Genomic DNA, 21,066 nt, shown 5'->3' with positions numbered 1-21,066 from the left:
AAGTGTTCATTCCTTGTAATGTTGATGATTATTACTCACAACTAATGAAAATCCCAGAATTGTTGATGTTGTTGATGGACTGTGATCAGAAACTCGTTACAGAACTCTACTCAGCTCAACTCTATATTAAAGCTGGCACGTCTTTCCAAAAGAATGGAGATCTCTCCGGACTAAAATTCAATTGAATTTGCCAAATTTCAGCTTTATATTTCACGTCCAAGAGCTCTTGAACATCTGGAACAGCCGTTTACAGAGATCCAACCTAATAATCAAATCAGAAACGTCTATTCTATTCCAAGCAAATTATGCTTTAAGTCCCAAGCTTTTGCTCCCAAACTAAGAAATACAATATGCACAAAAATTGCACAATCATAAGAAAGTGAGTAATTTAGAGTGAATAATAACTGGACAGAATTGGTTTCATTGTATGCTTTTAATTGGTCATACTAGAGGAATGTTGCCCTGATGTGAAAGTGATCCAGAAACTCTATGTGTTTATATCTATACAGATCGTCCGGCATTAGAAAACATCACAACTGTGAAATACAGGTCGAACTGCAGTGAGTTTCAGGAACAAACACGAGGATTTGTTTTGTGTTTCGGCCATAACATCACATGACCATAACGTCACATGACTGCGTATGAACGTGTCGAACCGGATCTCCAGATGTTCCCACTGCAGTCTCATATAAACACGCTTAAAACAAGATCAATGCTTACGTTTATTCTCAGAAAACAAGGTCTAATATCTTATTTCGTGGATCAAGATAAACGCAGTGTGTAGGAAAGGAGATTAGCCGTGTTTGCATATAGAAACCAGTTATTTCATATTTCTCCCATGATTCCTGAGTCCTGATCTCACTACGGCATCAAACTTCTTATATTGGGTAAATCAGCGGGTTTTGCGAGTCATGATCCAGTGTTTAGCGTGATCTCCACGGATGAAGGTGTTAGAGGTCAAAGGTCGTGGCTGCGGTGATTACGGGTCATCTTCGTGACTTTAGGATGGTTAAACATGTGAGTATAGCGCTGAAGATGTGACGTGGCAGGATTGTGTGTTCTGAGGTAATAGGATGAGGTCAGGGGTCAGAGGTCAGGGGTCACTGTCGTCACGCCCGTAGTTTATAGGCTGAAGCTGCTTCACCACATAGTCTGCGATCTCACGAGTCCCAGCGGCCACAACTCTTCTGGACATCAGGTCGAGTGTGTTCCCTACGACACACACACACATTATTTTCGGGTTTTAGTTTTTTGTTTGTTGTTAATTTTCATTTCTTTTAGCTCTCTCTCTCTCTCTCGCTCTGACCACATGGTAATGATCTAACCGGAACAAAGCATCTTTGTGTCGCCTCACACAAGCATCCCAACACACACACACACACACACACACGCAGGCATGTGCAGACTCAACACTTCACATTACAGTATGAAAACGCTGTTTCTGAATGTTCTCAGTTCTTCTAGTTTATGAACATCAACATTCAATTCTATTTTATTTCGCCATCATTATGTTTCATTCCGAAACTAACATTTAAAAATGTTACACAAACGTCCAACTAAAATGTTTAGTTTTGACCATGAAGGATGAATAAATAAATAAAAACTCTATTAAAGTCAGTGCCCTTCCTGACAGTAGTTCGCAGTGTTGATCTCACTGATCTAATCTGAGCTAACATCACATAAAATCAATAAAACTGTAAACACACAATCCCTAATCTGTCTCTCTCACACACACTGAGCTTTATTAACAGCGACTGCATAACATCTGCTCTCAGTTACTGTTTATACACCAGTGTTTGAGGAACAGTGTAAATGTTTACATTATGAGGAATCACACCTTCCAGTCGGCAGCGTTTAATCAAATATTCATAATAATCAATCGATCAATCAGGATTAAAAGCCCTTATTGTTTAAAATCCTGCATTATTAATGAATTACACACTTGATAAGAACATAAAGGAAGATTTTCCATTTCAACTTTTCAAGTCGAGTGCGTTCCCTACGACACAAACAGACATCGAAACACACACACACACACACAAGGTCGAGTGTGTTCCCTACGACACAAACAGAGACATTGACACAAGTAATTAAATATATTAAAAACATTTTAAGTTTTGATCGAAATTATTAGTGTCACTGGATATTGGGACACGTCACACATCCGCTTCCCTACTAAATTCTATGCCCCTGATCGACTCACACACACACATAATAATATTCCTATAATGACCTGTGGTGTCGATGACGACGCCTCCTGCCTCTCTGATGATGACGGCGGCCGCGGCGATGTCCCAGCAGTGAAGACCGAACTGGTAATACGCCTCCGCCGACCCGCTGGCCACGAGACACAGGGAGAGAGTCGAGCTGCCGACGATCCTCACACTGCGGGTCAAAGGTCACATAACAGACTGTAAGTAAGCCATAATGTTCTCGAGGCTGTGTGTGTGGTGAATAAGTCTGAAGGGTGTTGTTGTCGTGTCTTATTCCCACACAGCACTCGCCTCCAGTACCTTATAGCTTTTATTAAACGGTTTCCACACAATACAAATATTAAAGCCAAAAAATATGTGTTAGTGCAACTTTCATGAAGTAAAATCACTAAAAGCCTTCCTTCCGTCCCTGACCGCGAACAGCAACAGAAGAACATTATTTCTCCATTAGATGGCGGCAAAGACTGTCTTCATGAGTGAGTCGGTAGAGAAGACTTTATATTGAAAGGACTGTCTGATAAACATCTGATAAACCAGTAGTGTGTCGTGGCTCGGGAAAACACTGACATTCAAAACTTAGTTTTTATTACAAATATTAGACTGACCTGAAGGAGGATGCTTTATCTACTGTAAAAATAAAACAGAATTTAGGAAAAAAATGAAATGGATTTCATAGGGCCCTATATATAGTTTATAGTTCAAGTTCATTATGAAGTATAAATACTGAAGTAATTTTCTTGTAAAACACACCCCAATAATATTTGCTTATGTGCAACTTTGAAATGTGATTTCTCCCAGTGTGGGCGTACCCATGAGTCGGTGCGCTCAACATTTTCTTCATATTTCCCAGGAAGATATCCAGAGTCGCAGGGTCTCTCTTGGCCCCGATCTCCGTCAGAATGAGGGCCTTGGACACATCTGACCGAGACACCAAACACATCGTCATCATACACTCCGCAACATTTACTGTGCAAACACAGGCCAATAAAGTGAGATTAAACCCATAAAGAGCATTAATTAATTATTTAAATATGCATTTAAATAAGAGTTTGGTGTCTGTGCGTTTATATAAACAGTATATACATATATATATATACATATATATTATATATACACACACACACACTTTTATTAACCAAGGACACATTACAACGTTTAAAAGTGACATTTATAATTTTATAATTTCAAATTAATTCTGTTCTTTTGAACTTTCTATTCATCAAAGATAAAATGAAAAATAAAATGTATCAGTTTCCACAAAAATATTAAGCTTTGTTCAACATTGATAATCACCATAAACGTTTCTTGAGCATCAGATCATATTAGACTGATTTGTGAAGGATCATGTGACACTGAAGACTGGAGTAATGATGATAAATTCAGCTTTGATCACAGGAATAAATAATAATTGGAATAATATTTTAGAATATTACTGTCATGGTTTCGCTTGTATTTTTGTGTTGTGTGACTTTTATTTTGAAGAGTGTTTTCTGGTTTCTCCTATGTTTAGTTCCTGGTTTACTCTTTTTTTTCTATAGTTACTGTTGTTTGTTACCATAGTGATTGATTACTATCACCTGTAGCTCGTTAGCTCTTGTTATCGGCTTTTGTCATTGTTTCCCGTTTGGTTTATCATCTTCTCCTGTTTGGATTTTTGTTTCTCCTGTTGGATTTCTTATTTGGATTACCTTTATTTGTGCGTTTTTTTTTATTTTTTATAAATACTACTGCAATGATAATTATTATATTTTTTTTTAGTTTTCTTAATTTTCAAGGAAACATTTATATTTAAGAATGGTCTAATCAGCTTTCAGGACCACAACTATGTGTTTTATAATTTAGATCAGTTTTACTTTGCCATTATAAAGCGACAGGTTAATTATCATTTATTGCAAAAAAAAAAAAATTAAAAAGTTAAATAATTTGCTGACCTTTTTCTTTGGAAACCTGTAGTCGAACACCATTGCGAAAGGCTCCGTGTCCTTTTCTGGCAGTGTACAGTGTCCCATCGAAACAGTGGTAGATCACACCAAACTCCAGCTAACACACACACACGCATTTATTATTCACACACACTTTATACTGTATCAGGGAAAGAACCAGTCATTGGGATTCATCCGTTCTTTACCTCTTTCCTCACAGCGAATCCGATGCTCACTGCCACCATAGGAAAACTGCAAGCCAAGGATTGTGTGTTGGGATTATATTTCTATGATGATTTAAACACAATATATGAAGACGCTTATGGTACCTGTGCACAAAGTTACAGGTCCCGTCGATGGGATCTATTATCCAGGTCGGGCTGTCGGTCAGTTCACACTTCACTCCGGCGGCGGACGATTCCTCTCCGATAAACCTTTCAATAACATGTGACACACGAAACATCAACATTACACCAACAGTTATTACTTATGGTCACACATTAAACAGTCTGTAGTGCCCTTTTATAGAAATCTTCTGCAGGAAAACCACTTTTATTTGCAAAACACTTCATTATCACGTTCATACAACCTGATATTTACATGGTACTTCAGTCTTATTTTAGAATTATTTAGTATCTTTTTTTTAGAATTATAGTATCAATTTATATGCTGAAATAGCTTTTTTAATTTGTATATTTTAAGTTTTTACTTTAATATTAGATTAAGTTTTAGTAATTTTGCCCAGCAGTCGTTTCATGTGCCTCACCAAGGCGACCAGGCCATTGAGAACTATGTTGAGGAGATCTGTGCAATTTGTCACCAAGTGGATTTTAATGACATCACCCTGAAGGACATTTTTCGTGTGGGTTTGAAGGAATTAGAGAGAAATTAAAAAGATGTTCCATGTTCTATTCCCTGGTATGTGTGTGTGTGTATTGAGTCTCCAAATGTGCACCTGTGCTCCGGGTATCTGCTCCTGAGGGTGGAGATGATAAGGTCTTCCACCTGCTGATCCGCCTCCGTCACCAGATCTGTGGGAGTGCTTTTACTGCGCACACACTTCTCCTGCTGCACTGCACACGCCACCACCTGACGGAGGAGACACACACCAACATCTCATAGCTGCACTGCACACAACACCACCTGACGGAGGAGACACACACCACCACCTGACGGAGGAGACACACACCACCACCTAACAGAGGAGACACACACCACCACCTGACGGAAGAGACACACACACCTGATGAAGGAAACACACACACACACACACACACACACACACACCTGACTGACAGCACTGCACACGCCACCACCTGACGGAGGACACACACACACCTCACAACAGTACCACACACACCATCATTCTCAGTCAGCCAAATAATGCTGAAACTAAATATTTCAAGAAAAATTTTAATCTTGTCTTGGGAACTTACTGAAATAAATCTGATGTACTAAAATGATTAAAGCTAAAATGGAAATGTATCAAATCTCCAGAAAAAGAAGCTAGACTATATATTAAAAATCAAATAATAAAAATGACAAAAGCACATACCCTACAAAAATGAATAAAGTGTAAATGAAAATAAGAGCTAATAAAAATAATGACTCATTAATTTTGTTTGGTAATAAATAGTATGTTTGTTGTTTAGAGAATAATAAAGTTGTATTAATATAATAAATTGTAATATAGTGCTAACATAACCATGATAATAATAAACTACTATCGTTACCAATGTCATCTATCTTACATGTATTGATAGTAATAATAAAAATATATTTTTTTATAATTTATAAATGTATAATTATATTTATAAAAATAATAATAGACTATTATTCATATTACTATAATTACTTATATAAATGTATAATTATTGATAATAATAATAAATAAACATATCCTTATCCTTAAACACCTTTTGTTTTCATTATTTATATTTAACAATAACAATAACAGAGTAGTATAACTACAATTATTTATTATTTATGTATTGACAAAAACAACAATAATAAAAATAATAATGAAAATGATAATAATAATACTAACATTATTATCATACTAATAATAATACTAGTATTGTCCTAATGCCTCTACACAGGTTACATTAGTCTACCCTGGATCAGATAACAAGCTTTATCAGGGTTATTTATAACAGGTAGCTAACAGGAGAGTGTCATCAGTCGAACAGATCATATAGTTTATTCTATTTTATAGTGCTTCGACTATTACAGAACAGGTATCGATTCTGATTCATATAAGCTCTGTTATATTGCAGGATTTGAGTTGTACTATTAACACAGGGTGTCAACATGCTGATACAACAACAACAAGGAAATACCGGGTAAAAACAGCGCAGTGTGTATTATCTGTACAGCACGTCATTAAACGTTTCAGCATTACACCTTTTAATTGAATATGATAGTTATGAAATAACATAACGTTAATTGTACCTGCCCGGCTCTGCGCGCGACCCGCACGGCCTCGTCCAAACACTGGGCCCAGTCCTCCATCGGTAACACGCGCGTCACGGGAAATCCGTCAATCCGTCGCGTCAGCGCATCTCCCGTCTCTCTCCCGGTGCTCTGAGGTCCGGTTCCGTGTTCACGGGCTGAGGACCTCACGGGCGAGGCCTACACGACACATTAATGCCCGCTACTCGATCAAATCATCACCGCAGACCCACAAACACCCGGGATCACTGGCGCTTCAAATGGCATCCCCGCTAATTCTGTAGATTTTATTAGTTGACATTTTTAGCTCTACAATACGTTACACCAATTTAACAACACATACATGTATGTTAATATTAATAATAATATTATTGATAATAATTTTTAAATAGCAAAACCAAATAAATTCGTTTGAAAAACTCAAAGAAATCACATGACGTCATGCAGCAGAGGGCGCCAAAACAAAGGCCATTTCCATAGAGCTTTTCATGGTGAGGCGCTTTAACGGTTATAGCATCGGGAATCATACAAAGTTGTTTGTATTTCATTTAATAATAAAAAAATGTATATCACTAAACGTTGCTGTGAGGGTGTTTCTAATACAGTCATTTTTTTATTTATTCTCACTGCCGTTATCAAACTCTATCTTTTTACTCTTTTTGAAAGTTGTGAAAACATTGTTGATGGGGTTTTATTTTGCTATTTGAGCAAATGGGAATACACACAAACATATTTAATGTAGTAATCTTGTATTCACCACTAGAAGTTTACCCAACTATGACGACTTCCTTCATAATAAAATAATCATCATAATAATGAGGGAGAGTGAGTGGCCTTCAAGACAAAGTTTTATTTACAGCATCAAGACAGTCACTTGGAAATTTGTTCCCATTAAAATTTTTCTTTATAGTGACAAATCAATTTACAGTTATAACTCTAACATGAGTTAAAATAAACACATTTTCTTCATATATATATGTGTAAATGTAAGTGTTATTGCTGTGGAAATCTTTACCCAGGAATGACCTGAACATGCAAAATGGCTTTTTAAACATGACACTGAAATACTCTTAATATAAAATTAGATTAATTTACATTTAATTCTGCTTGCCTCTGGATTGCAGAAAAAAACAACAACATTAATTTTGTACAAACATGGCAAAGGCAAACAGAAGACAACATCACAAGACACGTTTATGACCCTTATCATCAAAATATTGAAGCATGGCACCAGAAGGAGATGGAAAGAGCGCGTGAGAATCACAGCAAGGCTCGTCTTCAGGAGCGAACGCGTGTAAATGTAAAGCAGCACAAACAGAGAACAGGAACGACACACATGGTTTGGCTTACAGGTTCAGATCACGAGGCGAGGGAACGGCTGTAAAAAGGGATCAGTGGACTTCACTTAAAATTATTAAGTAAATAAACGTCAAGTTTAATCGAAAAAATTAAGTACTGTGGAGTTATCAGGTTCACATAACTTATTTTTCAATTAAGCATTAAGATTATTTACTTAAAAAACCTGTTGCCTTTAAAATTATTAAGTAAATAAACTTGAACTTGACAATTCCACTACTTATTTTTTTCTGTTCTTTACTTAATTGTAAGGCAACGGGTTTCCACAGTTTCTTAAGTGAGAGAACTGAACCGTTTTTACAGTGAGGAGACCGTGTGTGTGTGTGTGTGTGTCAGTAGATGAATCCTCCGGGAAGCGTGGAGAAGGGCTCCTGGAACTTGAAGCGTTTGGAGATGGCCTTGGGGTCGGGGGTGTAGGAGGCCATGACGAACAGCTCCTCCTCCTCCTCCTCTTCTTCATCAGGGCTGACCGGCTCACAGATGCTCTCCTTCAGGTCCTGCTCCTTCAGCTGAAGCCACTGGTGTTTGAGACAGTCTTCTGCGGTCGCTCGGCTTCTGTACACACGCAGTTCAGTTTTAGTTCAACATAACCCAACATTTTTGGAAAATAACCCAACTTAGTGACCCAATACGTGTAACCCAACATTTTCTTCTAGAAACAACGTTCACATCATGCATTGCGGTTTCACATTTACTGCATGTTTACTGTAAAACAACTATCCTAAAAAAAACAACTGGCAGTTTATTAAGATTGTTTTCTTCCTTTTATCAACGCAACATCATTTTTAATGTTTTCATGAACATAGTTTTAATTTGTGATCAATGTAAAAACATTTCAACCTGTTTAATTCAATTGCTGAAAAGTTATGAAAATATCAAAATTATATATATATATATATATATATATACAGTATATTTTTCTCACAGTAATTTTTATTTTGGTTTTAACTATACACAATATATATTGTCACTATCCATGATACTTGTTGTATTTTTGTATTGCGATACATGTAGACACGATATATTGCTTAATTAATGAATTGATAAATGCTGATCATGAAACATTGTTTGGAATATTAAGACTTATTTTAAGCAAGTGAATTTTAGAGGAACTCTGACAGTCCTGTAAGACTAGATTACAGCGAACTGTTGAAATGCTGAGTGAGCGATCTCATTGGCTGCAGGATCAGCAGAGCCAATCAGCTTGAGCCATGAGCTGATGATGCGATCGTCTGAACTAAATATGTATTTGAGATGAAGTGTTTCATGTCGTGTCTCACTCAGGTTCTTTGATGAGCAGGGACTTGATGAAGAGGATGGCGGACTCGTCCAGCGTCTCGAACTCTTCCTCGGTGTAGCTGACGTTAATCTGAGAGATGTTGAGGAACGTCTCCTGCTTATCGTCGCCCAGGAACGGAGAGATGCCCGTCAGCATCACGTACACGAGGACGCCGATGCTCCTGTCAGAGAGAGAGAGAGAGTCATACATCACCTTCTTCGCTTGACCCAGTAAAAAAATCATTAATTGACAACAAAATTGACATTTTCAGATGTATTTAAATCCACAAATAAACATTTCCAGAGAAAAAGAAAACAAAAGAGAGAAAGAGACTTGACTCTAAGATCAATTTATTTACCAAAACATTAAACATCTCCAAATACATTTTTTTAATAAAACAAGAACTTATATTTTTCCTGCTGTAGAGAGATAGAATATGTACTTATTTTTGTTATTTTATATATATATTTAAATTTATTATTGTGATATATTTATGCATAATATGAAAAAAATATATATTGTTCACTTTTCTTTATCTACATATATGTCTATGTCTATTGCTTTGGCAATATTGTGCTATTTTACACATTCATGCCAATAAAGCTCATTTGAATTGAGGGAGAGAGATGATGATGATGATGATGATGATGATGCTTCCTCAGGACGGCATTTAGGTTACAAATAGACTTTTCTCAAAGCATTATTGTTGATAAAAGACTTTATGTTACAAATGTTCTTGCACAATATATCCTGAAGACACACTCTGAATACAGCGCTTGTTCCAGAGGAGATCCAGCACTTGAGGATGATCATAACCTCCAGAGAAGTCTTTATTATACTTGTGGAACATCCAGGCTTGAGAAAATGTACTGCAGGAAACACTCACCACATGTCCGTCGCTGTGCTGATCGGCTCATAATTCAGGACTTCTGGAGCTGTGGAGACAAAACAAACCATTGACATCAACTCAGTCCAGTTTGCCCAAACACTCTAAGCCTTTAACATCGATAGATTCTTTCTTTAGTTTTTAAAAATGTGCTTCAAACTAAGAAAAAATGGTTCTTTTAAAGAGGCCATATCATGCTTTACACAAAGTCTTGTGTTCGGGCTCTCCTAGAGCAGGTTTCATGATTATTCTCCTCATATTCTCCATTGTTGCGGCTCCTCTCTTCCCAGTCTGTCAGTAACGCTCTGTTTACTTCCTGTCTCTATGAAGCCCCTCCTCCTGAAAAGCACACTGTGCTCTGATTGGTCGGCTGGAGCAGGGTGTTGTGATTGGTCGAGCGCCAGGAGTGTGTTTTGGAAATGTCCCGCCCCTTTCCATAACCGCCAGTTTAACACACTACTAACTAACTCAACCAGGCCCCGCCCCTTTATTCTGCGCATTAATTATTATAATGAGGAATATTGTGACGTGTTCGTTCCCAGAAGAATCTCAAGACTACAATGGAGGCGTTTCACTCATATAGAGAAGAACTGGAGCTTCTTCAACCTCAAACACTACACACAGATGGAAAGAGCAGAATAGGAACCCAAAATGGTTCTTCAACGCTGTGAAAACACCCTTTATGTGTAGGAGTGTGACGGTCCGTGATTGGTGACATTACCTACATACTCCGGCGTTCCCATAATCTCCCTGATCTCGTGCCCGCTGCCCACCAGCCTCGACAGCCCGAAGTCCACCACCTTTATGTGTCCGAGCGGAGCCTCGCTGGTGAGGAGGATATTCTGAGGCTGCGGAGGAAAACCCACGGCGTGTAATTATAACGGAGGGATAATTACACACTCTTAGCCCTGGTGTAATTACACACTTGTAGCTCTGGTGAATAAAGCAAATGTGTTCAGACCACAGAAATGTCCACTTCATCAAACCCCGACACCCTCTGGAGCTCTAAAGACAAACGTGGCGGCTTTTATTTAATATTTTGCATTTTTAGGGGATTTTAGGGCACTAAATTAAATTACGCTGTATTTATTGTCCATTTATTCACTTTTTCAGAATATATTTCCAACTTAAGGTGTGGTAAATCTTGAATGCTTTAGAGTATTTTGATCTTTTCTTAAAGACGACACTTGGCAGATTATCGCTGAAGGGAAAAAAGTTAAAGGAGTAGTTCACTTCTGAAAAAAACTTGCTGATAATTTACTCACCCCCATGTCATCCAAGATGTCCATGTCTTTCTTTCTTCAGTCGAAAAGAAATTAAGGTTTTTGATGAAAACATTCCAGGATTTTCTCCATATAATGGACTTCAATGGGAACCAAACGGTTTAAGTTTCAGTGCAAACTGTTCAAAGGGCTTTAAACGATTCCAGACGATGAATAAGGGTCTTATCAAGCGAAACGATCGCTCATTTAATAAATAAATAACAAAGTTTAGGTTTTATAAGCTCAAATGCTCGCCTTGCTCTGTTCTGTGTGACTCTCCTGTCCGAACTCATTCAAATCAAAATGAACGAATCTTTTTCCGAGTCAATTTGTTCGTTTCGTTCGTTGAATGAAGATTTGTTCATTGTGAAGAACAAGTTTGAACAGGAGAGTCATGATCGCGCATCACAGAACAGAGCAAGGAGAGCATTTGAGCTTATAAAACTTAAACTTTGTTATTTATTTTTTAAATGAGCGATTGTTTCACTTGATAAGACCCTTATTCATCGTCTGGAATCGTTTAAAGCCCTTTGAAGGTGAATGAAACTCTCATTTGGACCTTGAACCGTTTGGTTCCCATTGAAGTCCATTATATGGAGAAAATCCTGGAATGTTTTCATCAAAAACCTTAATTTCTTTTCGACTGAAGACAGAAAGACATGGACATCTTGGATGACATGGGGGTGAGTAAATTATCAGCAAACGTTTTTTTTTTTTTTTTTTTTAAAGTGAACTACTCCTTTAAGTTTATTGTTATGAAAAATTAGCAAAAATACAATTTTCAATTTTTATGAAATACATATTTTTAAAAAACATGTTTTTCTCCTAAACTGCAATAAAATCAAAGCCATATATCAAAACAAGTTTTAAACATGATCGTGATCTGATCTCGCAGTAAACGAGCGTCAGTGAGATGTCGATCGGCTGCAGTTCCAAACGCTTCCACTAGAGGAAACTCACATTCCTTTACAATGCGCCGTTTCTGACGCCAAGAGTGACTGTTTTATTCAGGACCATGAACCTGTTCAAATTTGTGTATTATTTGTGTGTTTGTGTTCACATTGCAAGAGCCAAGACCTTTACCAAGTTTCATACCATTCCGATGAAGAAAGAAATTCACAAAAAAACAAAACATAAAAAGTGAACTATTAACCCGAAGAGCACCAGAGGCGAGTTTGCTAAATGTTAGCCCTTCTGCAGGTGCTCTTGATCGTCACTCACTTTGAGGTCCAGATGCACGACGTTCCTCCGGTGAAGGAAAGCCACTCCTTCCAGAATCTGCCTCATCAGCCTCTTCACATCGTCCTCTTTAAACGCCTCGTCTCGGTCCGCCACACACTGGTTAAAGATCTCCCCTCCTGCAGCACTGCACACACACACACACACACATTAGGGATGTAACAATATATCACCATACAAAAATGCATCAATGTGTATTGTTAAATTACCGGTACTGTGAAAAAAAAAAATATATATATATATATATATTAGTGTCAGAAGTTCAGAACTACATTAAACTACTAAATATAATGTTGAATATAATATATAATAATGCAATGGTGGAATATTTGTGGGTCCTGATAATAACAAATAACTGATGTTAGCAGTAAAAAGTCCTACATTATTTTAAATATATCCTGTCAGAGATCAAGCATATTTGTCTAAAACAATTCAGTATTTTCAGCTTCAGAATCGTGATTATTGTTCCTCTGGCGTCTCTATAACAAGTCAAAGCCTATTCAGTTACATTCAGAATGTAAAACCAAATTTAGCATTTTAATCTACAGTACATTTTCTTGTCCACCTTTTATCATATCTCTTGGATTATCGCAGTAATATCGTATCGTGAAATTTACCGTGAGAGCATCGTTGCACCCCTAATTAAAATGTTAAAGCGATGGGTCACTCAAAATGTCATTATTTCTATACAAAAGGAGAGTTTCTGAGTAATCTCCATGCTGCTCTTTTCTTTTTCTTTGAATACTTTTATTCAGCAAGGATGCATTAAATGCATCAAGTGACAGTAAAGACATTTATAATGTTACAAAATATTCCATTTCAAATATTCATTGAAGAATCCTGAAAAACAAAAAGCATCAGGTCCCACACAAAAAAACAGTTTACAACACTGATAAACAATCATGAATGTTTGTTGAGCATCAGATCATCATATTAGAGTGATTTCTGTTGAACAAAAGAGACTTCAATCATAATTTTATGGTGTTTTAAAATATGTTTTGGAGATCTAAATATAAAAAAAAAATCCTAAACCTAAATATTTTTTGGTTCCACATAAGAAAGCAAAATCAATGAGGCTACATCAAAACGTAAATTGACCTTTAGTGCATCCTTGAAAATAAAAATATAAATAAAAATCAGCACATCTTCCCTCCTGTTTCGCCTCTACATATGCAAGCTTCCAAGTATTATGTTTAGTCTGAATTAAATTGGCAGCAAAAGGGAGATCAGAAGTAATCATCATGTTCAGGCCAGAGTTGGATATGAGTGTGTGTGTGTGTGTGTGTGTGTGTGTGTCCTCCAATAGGATATTTTAAACCCAGAGGAGCTGCTTCACCCCTCAAACAAGCAGGCAAAGAGCTGACCAAATGACATTTCTAAAAATGTTTGTACAACCATGTGATTTTAACTTCAGCACATTTAGAACAATGAGCGCTCTCTTGTTCCAGCTACGGCCAGCTTGTGTTCGGGACATGCCTGCAACCAGAATAAACACTAGAGCATGATGGGATTCGGATGAGCAGTATCTAAATCTAATAAACTCTCCTCTAGAATCTAATCCATATCTGACTTTACTCCGGCTCGAAAACATTCGGTGTTTTAAACAGGGGTCAGAGCGTCCCGCAGGCTGAAAAGCCTTAATCTGAGTGCGCTAAGCTTGATTTGCTGTCAGCGCAGGTACGGCTCTGCTAATAACACATGTCCTCAGCGTGAGCCCTTTCACATGCTGCCAGACGATTCACAGTTGCCTGCGCTCCGGATCAGACAGCGTGATGAACTCGATTAGACACAGGCCGGGGAGAGACAGCACCCTCGGGCGACAGCGGCATGCGAGGGTTTATGTGAGGATGCTTTCAGGGACACGATAAGCAAAACAAAAGCAGAAATCTCAATCAAAATCTCAAATATGAGCAATAGTAATAGTGATGCTTGGAAAATCAGGCTGTAGTCAATCATCGTATCCCTTAAAACTCATCTTTGATCAAAAAAATGACATATTTAAAAGTTTTTTCCTTGAAATGCCTTAAAATATCTTGAAATGTAACTCGACACCCTTGCCTCATTTAGTATGCGCAGTTCTATATGCAATTGAGCCCCGCCTCCACTGGTTACAAGGTGGTTTGTGACGTCAGCGATGCGGATTAAGCGGATTAAAAACACCACATACACATAAACAACATTAAAAACTGGACTTTCACCAGTTGAACTTGGCCTTTTCATTTGAAGGGATAGTTCACCCAAAAATGAAAATTAGCCCATGATTTACTAATTCACTTAGGATGACTTGAGGGTATGACACTCTTCTTTCAGACGAATACAATCAGAGTTATATTAAAAAAATGTCCTGGCTCTTCCAAGCTTTATAATGCCAGTTAATTGCCAGTTATTGTTTTGAAAAAAAAAAAAAAAAAAAAGTGCATTTATCCATCATAAAAGTGTATCTGTCCATCATAAAAGTGCATCTGTCCATCAAAAAAGTGCATCTGTCCATCATTAAAATGCATCTATCCATCATAAAAGTGCATCTGTCCATCATAAAAGTGCATATGTCCATCTCCGAGAGACCCGAGAGACCCAGAGAGACTCTGAGAGACCCGAGAGACTCTGAGAGACTCCGAGAGACCCGAGAGACTCCGAGAGACTCTGCGAGACCCGAGAGACTCAGAGAGACTCAGAGAGACTCCGAGAGACCCGAGAGACTCCGAAAGACTCAGAGAGACTCTGCGAGACCCGAGAGACTCTGAGAGACTCCGAGAGACTCAGAGAGACCCGAGAGACTCAGAGAGACCCGAGAGACTCAGAGAGACCCGAGAGACTCAGAGAGACCCGAGAGACTCCGAAAGACTCAGAGAGACTCTGCGAGACCCGAGAGACTCCGAGAGACTCAGAGAGACTCAGAGAGACCCGAGAGACTCAGAGAGACCCGAGAGACTCCGAGAGACTCAGAGAGACTCAGAGAGACCCGAGAGACTCAGAGAGACCCGAGAGACTCCGAGAGACTCAGAGAGACTCAGAGAGACCCGAGAGACTCCGAAAGACTCAGAGAGACTCTGCGAGACCCGAGAGACTCTGAGAGACCCGAGAGACTCCGAGAGACTCAGAGAGACCCGAGAGACTCCGAGAGACTCAGAGAGACCCCAGAGACTCAGAGAGACTCAGAGAGACCCGAGAGACTCCGAGAGACTCAGAGAGACTCAGAGAGACTCAGAGAGACTCAGAGAGACCCGAGAGACTCCGAGAGACTCCGAGAGACTCAGAGAGACTCTGAGAGACCCAAAAGACTCAGAGAGACTCAGAGAGACCCGAGAGACTCCGAAAGACTCAGAGAGACTCTGCGAGACCCGAGAGACTCTGAGAGACTCCGAGAGACTCAGAGAGACCCGAGAGACTCAGAGAGACCCGAGAGACTCAGAGAGACCCGAGAGACTCAGAGAGACCCGAGAGACTCAGAGAGACTCAGAGAGACTCAGAGAGACCCGAGAGACTCCGAGAGACCCGAGAGACTCCGAGAGACTCAGAGAGACTCAGAGAGACCCGAGAGACTCAGAGAGACCCGAGAGACTCCGAGAGACTCAGAGAGACCCGAGAGACTCCGAGAGACTCAGAGAGACCCGAGAGACTCAGAGAGACTCAGAGAGACCCGAGAGACTCAGAGAGACTCAAAGAGACCCGAGAGACTCAGAGAGACCCGAGAGACTCCGAGAGACTCAGAGAGACTCCGAGAGACTCAGAGAGACTCAGAGAGACTCCGAGAGACCCAAAAGACTCAGAGAGACTCCGAGAGACTCAGAGAGACTCTGAGAGACCCGAGAGACTCAGAGAGACTCCGAGAGACTCTGAGAGACTCAGAGAGACCCGAGAGACTCAGAGAGACCCATGTGATGATGGGAGACGCTGCTACATGGAGGAAGAGCTTTACAACAGCTGATCAGGCTGTGACCAACTCACACGATATCAGTCAGCAGCTTATTTAGCTTTGACAATCGATTAATCTGGCCATGATTACTTCAATTAATTGTCCATCCATATTAAAGCTTAGCTAGAGCTCAGCAGCTCCAGGGTGTGTGTGAGTGTGTGACCCATCGCTGGTTTCAAACACACACCTCAAGGACTCGGACTGGTACATATTTATAAAATATAAATTGATATTAAACAATAACAAAAATAATACAATAAAATAAAATATAGTAATATATTACAATATAAACTGTTTACACTATTATTACTACTACTAATTATACTATTTAATACCAGCAACAAAATCTTGTATTGTATATGCATATTTTTGCACTTTATTACTATTAATTAGTATAATTTATAATAAAACAATAACTATTTTGTTAATATTGTTATTAAAATAGTAGTAAAATATGAATAAAAATTAAATATTATATTACCATATATATACCGTTTGCACATAATAATAATAATAATATTGTGTGTTGTTACTACAATTTTAAATCATTTATTATTATTGCAATTATTATTATTTAAAGCAGTGGTAGTAGTAATAACTAGTAATATAAATAATGTGCTAATGGTGTATGTTAATATAAATCATTATTTAAATAATAATTATAGTATTTAAATAATAATTTATATTACCATACAACATTTGCACATTATTAATATTATTACTTACCACTACTACCACTTTAAATAATAATAATAATAAAAATGGATTCATATGATAGCAAGAGCAACATCAGTAACATCAGCGCAGACACACACCACATGTGGTCTAAATGAATGTTTCTGACACCGAAGGGAGAAGGGCCAGAACAGAAGAGCTCAGCAGCTTCAGGGTGTGTGTGAGTGTGTGACCCATCGCTGGTTTCACACACACACACCTCAAGGACTCGACGCACCCACTACATTCTTTTTGGCAAGGCGTCAGTCTCCATTTGGGCTCAGATGATCGCATGATGGGAGCGGAGGAGGAAACAGCTGAACTGTGTGAGAACAGCAGATATAAACAGCATATTGTACACTTGACTACCAAGAGCTTCAGCGTGTGCTGTTGGAGGATTTCTACCACAGTCTGTGCATTATAGGGGTATTATAGTCAACTAACACACACATATATATATATATACACACTCACCTAAAGGATTATTAGGAACACCATACTAATACTGTGTTTCGCCTCCAGAACTGCCTTAATTCTCCGTGGCATTGATTCAACAAGGTGCTGAAAGCATTCTTCAGAAATGTTGGCCCATATTGATAGGATAGCATCTTGCAGTTGATGGAGATTTGTGGGATGAAGCTCCCGTTCCACCACATCCCAAAGATGCTCTATTGGGTTGAGATCTGGTGACTGTGGCAGCCATTTTAGTACAGTCAACTCATTTACATGTTCAAGAAACCAGTTTGAAATGATTCATGGTGCATTATCCTGCTGGAAGTAGCCATCAGAGGATGGGGACATGGTGGCCATAAAGGGATGGACATGGGCAGAAACAATGCTCAGGTAGGCCGTGGCATTTAAACGATGCCCAATTGGCACTAAGGGGCCTAAAGTGTGCCAAGAAAACATCCATTACACCATTACACCACCACCACCAGCCCAACAGTGGGAACAAGGCATGATGGATCCATGTTCTCAGTCTGTTTACGCCAAATTCTGACTCTACCATCTGAAATCGAGACTCATCAGACCAGGCAACATTTTTCCAGTCTTCAACTGGCCAATTTTGGTGAGCTCTTGCAGATTGTCGGCTCTTTCTCCTATTTGTAGTGGAGATGAGTGGTACCCGGTGGGGTCTTCTGCTGTTGTAGCTAGTGTTGTTTTTGGCGGCCTGTTTTAATTTTGGTTTTAGTCTAGTCTTTGTGTCAAGCAGTCATTTTAGTTTTTATTAGTTTTAGTTCATACTCTTTTTAGTCTAGTCTAGTTTTAGCCGACGAAAACTGATGACATATTTTATTCTAGTCTTAGTCGACGGAAGACAGTCAATGAAAAATGTATTTAAGTCTCTTTTTAGTAATGCAATTCAATTTAACCCAATCAATATAGTGCAAGTACCTTGAATGGACAAAACCAAAATTTTATTTTAGCCAAACAATCTTATCTTCTTACAGTTAACTTATTATATTATTGTTACCTTATAGACCCAGGAATACATCCATCCCAGACACGGAAGAAGCTCTGATCTGAATTTACAACATATTTATTTTACCAACCAACCGTGTTTTTGAGACTGTCTTTGGTTCACTGCAGTTTTAAGGAGGAATTTACACATGGTGTGTGTTAAAGCATATTAAAAACACCACATACACACATAAACAACATTATTTTCACCTTAGAGGCTCTTTTCACACTGTATTAATGACTCAGAATCACAGTATGCTTGATTTATTAAAGCAAATGCCACAGTGAGTCCGAGCGGCAGCTGTTTAACACACCAGCTTTAGTTTAATAGTCATGTTCAGTATGTACAGATTGCACATTTGTGTTCACACTACCATACACACCAACCAGACTAACTAACTGAGTCTCTACTGTCAAACGCAGTAAAACCTCCTGACGTTTCTAATTAGACGAGATGATATGGCATCTATAATGCAACATGTTCACGAATCAATGCCAGTGGAATCCCAGAATCAATTCGTCATTGATTTTCTGCTCATTTCTACACCACACACACACACAAGTCGAGGTTTGCTATTGTCATTGTTCAGGTTTTTCCACTGGCCAATAAAACCAGCACCGACTTCTTGACTTCGTTCTTCAGACACGTTTGCAACCCATCCAGGACTCAACAGTGCAAGAATTTTACTCGCATTTACGACTAATTTTCAGGTTGTGTGTCTGAAGAACTGTAAAATGTTTAGGAAAGTGTGCAAATAAAGATCTTTAAAAAGCATTGAATTCAGTTTGAATTCGTATGGTTCATTAGTTAACATGAACTAATAATGAACTGCATGTATTAACATTAACAAAGATTAATAAATACTGTATGTCAACATTTACTAATACTTTATTGTGAACTAACATGTTCACAACGAACAATGAACAACTGTATTTTTATTACCTAACATGAACAAAGATTTACAAATACAGTAACAAATCTACTGCTAATTGTTAGTTCATGTTAGTTAATTCATTAACTAATGTTAACTAATGAACCTAGCTTATTGTAAAGTGTTACTGAAGTATCTTAAGGATCTTAAATTATATAACACAAGTCTTCAATGTCATTTTAAATTCTTAAATTTCTTAAATTTTGGTTTTGTAAAACAGAATCGGATTACGGCCTAATGTGATTAAACTTAATCAAATTAAAGACTCAGATCAGTTCACAATTAATGAATACTGCGCATTAATGCCAGTATTGCTTATGATGTACTGGTGATGAATTATGACAGGTTTTACAGTTTGTACTATTTTAGAGTGCATATTGTATCTCCCTAATGTTTGAATGAAAAGCTAGGAGTAGTAAAGATATTTCAGAATAAGAGTCTCGATGTATGTCAGGCTTGTTTATAGTTAAAGTCCCCCAGTGGCGAGCAGGGCGGGGCCGAGAGCCGTGGGAAGGGAACGAGTGTTAATAACCACTGCGGTCTCGAGTCCCACGGAGGAACTCTGGAAGGAGTGATGAGACCATGTTGGCGTTTTGTTTCCATTTAGTTTCTTATGTTTATTTTGTGGGTAAAGTTACGTTTAACGTTCGCCAGTTCCAATCTCGTCCTTCCCTGAACTTGAACGCAATCTTTTCTAGTTATTGTTGGCCACAAAAACCGTATCTGGCAACATTTATAATAATGCATAACTATTTTAATAAATACATTTTGAAGCAGAAATATTTAAATCTGGGGTTGCGGGAAAAAAACAAAACGATTCATATATGAATTGTGATTGTATCTTCAACCGATCGATTCGCAGATTCTTAAGTTTTACACTTTAATTTTGCAGTACTAAAAGTTACAGTTATAGACATTAATCACAATAAGGTGACTCAAGAGATCCAATTTAAGTTTATTTAATTTGTATATTTATCTATGCACATATCGAATCGAAATTTGATTCAAAATCGAGAATTGATTTAGAATCGAATCTTGACCACAAGAATCAATTTGAATCGAATTGTGAGGTACCAAAAGATTCCCACCCCTATTAAAAACCTAGCGATTTTTTATGTAAATAAATAGTCAATAATTTCCTTGTTTCTCCTTGTATCCCAAATAATTTGATACATTTTCTTTGTGCACCCAAAAGTTCTTTATACACTAGAAGTTTTCAAAAAAGTAAGAATACAAAATGAATGCCACGTTGTGTTAACAATCATAACATTATTACAATGTTATGATTGTAGTCAGCTTAAAGGGCATTTGTTTTATAATATTAAGTTGACTAAAATGGGAAGAAAAATAAATACATTTAATATAGTAGGATTTTTTTTCTTCAAGACTTAAACTATCTACCACTGTCAAATAAGGAAAGTAACAAAACAATAAA

At 38.0% G+C, this 21,066-nt stretch overlaps 2 protein-coding genes across 3 annotated transcripts in view; both read right to left on the bottom strand.

Annotated features, from left to right (window-relative positions):
* Window positions 1-561: 561 nt before the first annotated feature.
* On the bottom strand, window positions 562-6,869 carry impa2 (inositol monophosphatase 2). Of its 2 annotated transcripts, none has more exons than XM_039666415.2 (8): window positions 6,587-6,868; window positions 5,091-5,224; window positions 4,465-4,569; window positions 4,342-4,387; window positions 4,145-4,253; window positions 3,023-3,131; window positions 2,234-2,385; window positions 562-1,212 (listed from the first exon to the last, which is right to left on the bottom strand). In XM_039666415.2, the coding sequence occupies exons 1-8, from the start codon at window positions 6,644-6,646 to the stop codon at window positions 1,094-1,096; spliced, it is 834 nt and encodes a 277-aa protein (XP_039522349.1). In that variant the 5' UTR covers window positions 6,647-6,868; the 3' UTR covers window positions 562-1,093. The 2 variants fall into 2 exon arrangements, with proteins under 2 accessions (XP_039522349.1, XP_039522348.1); XM_039666414.2 differs by lacking the exon at window positions 562-1,212 and adding an exon at window positions 1,912-2,057 and having other exon boundaries at window positions 6,587-6,869.
* Window positions 6,870-8,080: 1,211 nt separating this feature from the next.
* Window positions 8,081-21,066, bottom strand: part of stk17a (serine/threonine kinase 17a) — a 37,091-nt gene continuing 24,105 nt past the window's right edge. Inside the window, exons 3-7 of the mRNA XM_039666413.2 lie at window positions 12,591-12,735; window positions 10,829-10,955; window positions 10,108-10,156; window positions 9,223-9,402; window positions 8,081-8,497 (exon numbers count right to left, since the gene is read on the bottom strand). Of these exons, the coding sequence (XP_039522347.1) occupies window positions 8,275-8,497; window positions 9,223-9,402; window positions 10,108-10,156; window positions 10,829-10,955; window positions 12,591-12,735 (724 nt within the window). The 3' untranslated portion in view covers window positions 8,081-8,274. The remainder of the gene's footprint in view (window positions 8,498-9,222; window positions 9,403-10,107; window positions 10,157-10,828; window positions 10,956-12,590; window positions 12,736-21,066) is intronic.

This window comes from Pimephales promelas, chromosome 22, assembly GCF_988280905.1.
Source record: "Pimephales promelas chromosome 22, fPimPro1.hap1.1, whole genome shotgun sequence".
Lineage (NCBI taxonomy): Eukaryota > Metazoa > Chordata > Actinopteri > Cypriniformes > Leuciscidae > Pimephales > Pimephales promelas.
The sequence above is the reverse complement of the archived record's forward strand: the minus strand, read 5'-3'. Positions and strand labels throughout refer to the sequence as shown.

Coding starts and splice junctions, on each gene's coding strand:
- impa2 (XM_039666414.2), bottom strand. CDS start 6,646: ATGGAGGACTGGGCCCAGTGTTTGGACGAGGCCGTGCGGGTCGCGCGC. Junction 3,132..4,144: donor ACAGGTTTCCAAAGAAAAAG/GTCAGCAAATTA, acceptor TGTCTCGGTCAG/ATGTGTCCAAGGCCCTCATT. Junction 2,058..2,233: donor CGTCGTCATCGACACCACAG/GTCATTATAGGA, acceptor TTTGTGTCGTAG/GGAACACACTCGACCTTGTG.